The 6,623-nt window shown below is 59.9% G+C and overlaps 1 protein-coding gene across 1 annotated transcript in view; it reads left to right on the forward strand.

The window, feature by feature from the left end:
• The window catches only part of FOXF1 (forkhead box F1), a 2,586-nt gene extending 1,181 nt beyond the window's left edge, over positions 1 to 1,405 (forward strand). Inside the window, exons 2-3 of the mRNA XM_008050315.1 lie at positions 718 to 867; positions 1,210 to 1,405. Of these exons, the coding sequence (XP_008048506.1) occupies positions 718 to 867; positions 1,210 to 1,405 (346 nt within the window). The remainder of the gene's footprint in view (positions 1 to 717; positions 868 to 1,209) is intronic.
• The last annotated feature ends 5,218 nt before the right edge of the window (positions 1,406 to 6,623 follow it).

The raw sequence follows: 6,623 nt of genomic DNA on the forward strand, positions 1-6,623 counted from the left end.
CCCGGAGTCACCGTCTCTCTCCATGGCCGCGGGACCCAGCCACAGCGACCCTCTTCCCCTCCCGAGGCCGAGGGCAGCGCCGGCTCCCCAGGGTGCCTCTTGGCCCCACCTCTCCCCCCCGTGAGGAACAAGAGCACGTTCCACCTCGACTTGGGCCAGTAATATTTCTCTTTCGGTTCCAACTCGCCCCTGCTTGCTGCCCCGGGCCCAGCCAGGTAGCCAAGCTTACCAAGAAGTCTCAGACCCCGACTCTAGGTCCTTAAGTCCCCCACACCCCTGAAGGGTCCAGCATGGGACCAGGGCTCGCCGTCCTGTCCAGCCGGCCCATCTGCCTGGAGAACCATCTCCGATACAGGCCCTGGCGGAGCGGAAGAGTTAGGCCCAGAGTCGCCTGGGCCCCACGTCCAGAGGCTCAGCCCCGGCCTTTGGGGGCCCAGGTCAGAGCTGCAGGCAGGGCTGCACCGAGTCTTTGTTTCTCGGGGTTCAAGCTTTCAGGTCCCTGGGACTCCTGTCCCAGTACAACCATCTGAGAAAGGCGAGCAGTCTCCCCTGCACTCCCTCCTGCCTGGGCGCCCCCAGTAGCCTCCTGGGCCTGGTTCTGGAAAGGTCTGGGAGTGAGCTCAGCAGGGCCCTGTCAGGATCAGCTGTCAGCAGCCTGCGGGAGGCTGGAGCCAGGCCTGGGAGCACTACACCACCTCTCCAGCCACCTCTCCACAGGACGCCTGCTCTGGCTGATTCAAGCTCCTGGGTCCTGCTGCCCTGGTGGACCCCTGTTCTCTGGGGAAGCCTCTTCCCGTACTTGCCGGCCTGCACCATCCTGACCCTCTTGACCTTCCACGCAGGCAGCCCGGCCTCTGGGGTTGGGAGGTAGCTGTCCTGGCAGTGGCGGCCATGGGAGTCAGGACTGGTGGGGCCTTCCCAGGAGCCTCTCTGGAGCACGGACTTCCTCACCCAGTCCCCTTCGGGAAGCCCCTGCCCTGTGCAGCATCCAAGGCTGGGGCAGGCGTGGGCACTGTGGGGAGCCAGGCGGATCACCAGGATCCCGGGATTTTTCCCTTGGGTATGTGAGGCCCACAGGCTTCCCGGCCTCATGGCGGACGGGGAGGTGGGGAGGCTGGACACGGCGGCAGATCGAGCCAGGCTGACCGGCCTGTGCGCCTGTGGGCAGCGCTGCTTCTCCAGCGAGCTCTGGCCTGGCGGCTAACCCTTCTGCTCCCCCAACCCCCCTGTCCCCTCGCCCGCAGGCATCCCGCGGTATCACTCCCAGTCGCCCAGTATGTGTGACCGAAAGGAGTTCGTCTTCTCTTTCAACGCCATGGCGTCCTCATCCATGCACTCAGCCGGCGGCGGTTCCTACTACCACCAGCAGGTCACCTACCAAGACATCAAGCCCTGCGTGATGTGAGCGCAGGCGGCCGGGCGCAGGGACCTCGCCCCGGTGAAGGAGACTGCTTTATTCTCGAGGTATAACCGTTGGCAGAAGAGAAGGGTCATCTGACCCCTCCCCAACCGGATTTTTTTTGGCAAAGACTCCCCTCCGCAAAGACCCGCTGTGACCGACAGCTCCTTCCACACTCCCTCAAAAAAAAAAAAAATGTAAAAAGCGGCAGCGGGGTCTGATCTGACTGCAGCCGACCCTGTTGAAACCGGCCAAGAAGGTGCTGTGCCGGGGAATGCCCTGTGCATCCACACAGGAGTTCTGCCAAGGTCTCCCCGCCCTCCCCTCCAGTGGCAGAAGTGGGGGAAGGTTTTTAGAAGGAAGGCAAACACGTGAGACCAATCATTATCAAATGTTTCTATTTTTGTTTGAGTATTTATCTTTTTATTTTAATTTTTTTTTTTCCCCGGAAAGAATGTCTCGGAACGCGCGTGTCTCCCTTTAGTGCCGTCTTGGCCAGGGAGGGGGCGTGGGGCTCACGGTTGTCCTCCCACCATGGAGTGCTCCCCGCTCCGACCGCTGGCACTGGTGGATCTTTGTGGAGCAACTCGATCTCTGAAGCCACTGTCGTCTTGAAAAGGAACATTTGAAGGAGCCACGACGCGGCCACCCAGGCCCTGCCGCCTGCCACCTCCCTCTTCTTCCTGCGCTTTGGCCTCTTGTGTGTTTTGTCCTGAGTCTTATTTTGGCTTTCTCGGTGGGTATTTCTCTCTCTGCCCCGGCCTCTACTGTAAACTTTCTGGTCTGAGAACGAGCCGAACACAGCGCGGACGCAGGGACACGGGGAAGGCCCGGCAGCCGTGCGGATTCAGGATTGGCGGCGACGCAGAAAGGTTAAGGCACTTTTTAAAAACTCTGGCAAGGCTCGTCCTGTTATTTATTCACTTTCTCTCCTTAATAATCGAAACACCGCGTAGGCTCCTCTGTTTATCAGTATTAATGGTGTAACTTTGTTGGCAATATTTGCCGTGTAGAATTTTTTTTCTAGATATCCATTGTAAATTTGAAACAAAGACCGATCTGTGTAAAACAAATTTCCATATGTTTTATATAAATATATATATAATATGAAGGACCGCCTCCCCCTTTTTTAGTATTTTAGCTGCCGGGGTGCAGCGTTTGTGACACGTATTTTAAATTTCCTTCTGCACTGTATAAAATGACAACTTGAGGATGTTTTGCCTTTTGTGTATTTTTTTTCCTAAAAAAAGAACAAAAATAAAAATGTATAACATTTGTACATGGCCTTTAAAATTGTATCAACTAGAAATAAAATCGCATGCGTACTTTACTGGGATTGGGACTGCCGGTGTCTTCCAGACTCCCAAATGCGGAAAGAGGCTTCGAATCTCTAGGCTTTTACAAATCTACAAGCCGGGCGATTCTGAATTTTCTTCTTTCTCTTTTTTCATTTTTGGCGAATCCTCCTCTTTGTGCTCTTCACTTTGCGTTGAAGTAAAATCTGGACGAGAGGCACTATTTTTCTTGGCTTCTGCGTTTCGAGAAGTGCCCTCTGCCCTCTAAATGTCATTGCTCGTTTTAAATAACCACGGGAACAAGTAGGCCGTATATATGTGCACATGTACACCACGTACATGCACATACGTTACGTGTGTACAGATGTGTGTGCATGGACATTTATGTACACACATGTAGACAGGGACATGCATGTGTATGTGTCTACATGTGTCTATCCTATAACATGTATTTTTCTTCCACTCCGAGACCAATGAGGGTTTTACTCCGAGTCTCAGATCTCGCCATCCCGTATTCCAGCTAATACAGATCATGAATCAGCTTTAAGGCTTTGCTTTGGTTTGCCTTGTTTTGTTTTCTGGTGCCCTCTACACCAGTTTCCCCTATCCAACACGGAGGAGGGTTTGAGCGTGCTTCCCACTGGCCATCTTTCCCTCCTGAGTCACATTTTGTCGCTTCTGGGAAAATTTTTTTTTTTTAGCACGTGTCTCTCGCTGACCACCCTCTTTCAATCCCAATTCCTCACCACCAAGGAACACACACAATAAGTCACATTGTTGGTGCGGCAGGACCCACCGCAGAGCCGCCTTGTCCTGGGGTCGCGAGTCCCCAAACCTGGCTCTTCTCAGATTTGACATTTTGGATGTGGGGGTAATTTCTCCGGTGCTCTGTTACATCGACATTATCAATAAACTCGCCTGGGCAATTAATGTCCCAAACTCACAGTTGTCGATAAACTGAGATAAAGGGGACGGCAGGGGGCCGGCGGCCGCAGCCCTGGGGGCTCGGGCTGGAGCCTTGGGCCGGAGCCTTGGGCCAGGCTCTGCGGGGCGCGGTGGCTGTCGCTGCTCGCCCAGCCTGGGCTCCGAGATCAGGCACCGCAGCCGTGGAGAAGGCACGGCCCGGGCGAGGCTCTCTTGGCATCCGCCCACCCGTGCCCGGCAAAATGAGTCCTGAGAAACCCCTGAGCTTCCTAGCATGCGGGGTCCCTCTCTGCACCAGAGGCTGCGCCCTGGAGGCTGAGGCCTGGGGAGGAACCCAAGCGCCGGACCGCGGGACGCTCCTTCTCCAGAGCCTCGGCCCCTGCACCCGCTCACTCCCTGGGCGCCCTGGAGGCCTCGGGGCACCCAGGACGCGCGTGCGTAGCTTTGGCGCCTCGGCGTCGCTGGTGGCTGCGGACCCAATTTCCTGCTCTTCTCCCCGGCGGCGCCTTCCCTTGGGAGGGATCGCCCGGCGCACCCGCGTCCGGGTCCGGCGAGGTGGCGGCACCCACCGGGGCCTGCGTGGGGAAACGGCCCGGGCTGCGGGCCTGTCTCCGGGCCTGGCCCGTGGCCCAAGAACGAGGGAAAGTCCAGCCTTCCTGCGAGGAGACTCAGGCTCCGGGCGAGGGTGGAAGAGCCGCATCCCGCAGGCGAAGCCGCCTCTGCACCCGCGCCCAGGCTTCGCGCCGCCACCGCCGCGCCCGGAGCGCGCTCCGTTTGGCGGCGTCCTTCTGGGGCCCGTCGCGCCCGGCTCGCACGGGGCCGTGGGCGAATCTGACGCCGCCGCGACAGCGTGCTGGACATGTGCGGGTCAGGGCGCAAAACGCCCAGGCGCTTCTGAGTCTGCCGCGACATCACACGCTCTGCATGGCACGCGGTGTCAGCGAGCACGGAGGCGGCCCGGGTGGAATTAGGTCGGACTCTGTACGCACAATAGGGGCTTAGTCCTGAGGCACGGAGTCGGGACGCCCTGAGCGTGGGTGATCCCCCATGACAAAGACCTGAGGAGGAAGGACGGCCGGTGCACGCAGTCAGCCTCTAATGGCGGCTCACAAGACGCATTCCCGGGCAGGGCCCATGCCCCCGGGCCACCCAAGCCTCAGCCACTCTCCCTGGCATCCCTGGCTGCCCCGGCCCCGCCCGGCAGGAGCTCACCTCCAGGCCCCGTCCAGGTGGGCAGTCCCAGTGGCCAGAAGGTGCCTGGGGTGTGGGCTGATACGGGGGGCTCGGCCACCCTGGGGTAAGGGCGCCTGCCCTCAGGAGGTCCATCCTTCTATTCTCCTGAGACTGGGGGACTGCCAGCAGGAGGGGCTTGTGGCCTTGCAGCCACCACCAGTAGGCGGCCTTCCCTCCAGGCAGGGCAAATGTGGAGCCCAGTCCCTGCTCTCCACCACCTACCCAAGCCAGCCAGGTCACCTCTGAGCCTCCGTGCCCTGTCTTTAGTAATACTGCAGACCTGGACCCACGGGGATAGAGGCTCAGGAGATGAGGCCTTTGCAGAGCAAGGCCGTCCTCCCTCACGTCTCACCCTAGGGGCCTGGTGGGGTCCCCGTGCGAGGTGATGACGGTGTATGTCAGTTTTGCGAGGGACCCTAAGAGACGCCCGGATGTGTATCTTACAGGGCCCTCTGCTCGGTACTGCCAGTGACCCGCCAGGACGGCTGAACTCCTCCCTGCCCAGGCAGAAGGAAGACAGCTCGTTTCTCCCAAGAAAGACAGCAGTGGCCGTGGGCCCGGGGCCCCAACACAGACCAGCCACCGCTCCTGGCCTCACCGCTGCTTGTAGGCCCTGGAAGTCCAGGAGGAGGGCCCGGGTAGGAAGGGAGGTCAGAAGGCCCACCAGCGGCTCCCTGGTGGATGGAGATTCTCGGGGGTGGCAGAGCACCCCTCATCAGAAGTCGTCGGGGCGTCTGCTGAAACGGCAGATCTTGGGGGCCCCTGCGAGCTACCGGGTAGACTCTCTGGAGGTGGGACCCAGGAACCCAGCTTCCACAGACCACCAGGTGGTCCCGGTGGGGGGTTGAAGTCTGAGCCTCCATTTTCCGAGGCTGGCCAGGTCCGTCCTCTGCTGCCCCCTCCTGCCAGTGAGCCGCCAGCTCAGGCGCCTGTTCCTGCAACAGCAACTGGCTGGGAGAGTCCAGGGCCGCTGGAAGGCATGCGGGCCAGCACGCGCAAGGTGCCCGCCTGCATGGGCCAGGAGGGCCCTTTCTCTCCTAGCCCGAACCGTCCTCATGGCTGCCTTCTCAAGTGGACCTTCTAGGCACAGGGCCCAAGCAGGAGGCAGAGGACACGCTGGGACACTGTTGATGGGAGCTGGGCTTTGGACTCAGGCCCAGGATTCTGGGTCCTAGAACCTGTGTCCCTAGCCAGTACACCACAACCTTGGCTCCTGGTCACCCATCTCCTCCAGCCATGGAGGTTGATGTGTGGTTGATGAGCCAGCCTATGCAACTTCCGGCCTGCACAGGGAGATGGCCAGGGGCAAGGTCATGGGGACCCCGGGGGCTCTAAACACAGTGTCTGAGACCCCTCCCCACCCCCCCAGCTGGGCTAGGCAGGGGCTTAGAGTAAGCTGGGGGAATGGTGGGGCAGCCGCCCAGGCCTGACATCTCCCTCCCTCTTGGGGTCTCCGCCCTGGCCCCCCATGGAAGGATCTTGTGCTTCCTTGGGCCCTCTCAGACCAGCAGGGAAAAGCCTCAAATGAGAGCTGGCGCTCAAGCCACGGAAGCCAGCTGGGCAGCACGTGGCCGCCTCCCCACACTGTGTCTGGAATCTTCTGGGCACCAGCATCCCAGGGCTCTGGGCTCTGAAGGGGAAACACCTCCCACAGGTGGCCCTGGGTGGTGCCCTGTGGCCACACTAGTAGGGTGGGACGGTGGGGGTCAGGGCCACACCCACTCATGACGGAACACAGATATATCACGGGCCTTTACCAAGTCCATGTCTTT

Source organism: Carlito syrichta, unplaced genomic scaffold, assembly GCF_000164805.1.
Source record: "Carlito syrichta isolate Samal-C Ts95f unplaced genomic scaffold, Tarsius_syrichta-2.0.1 Scaffold143771, whole genome shotgun sequence".
Lineage (NCBI taxonomy): Eukaryota > Metazoa > Chordata > Mammalia > Primates > Tarsiidae > Carlito > Carlito syrichta.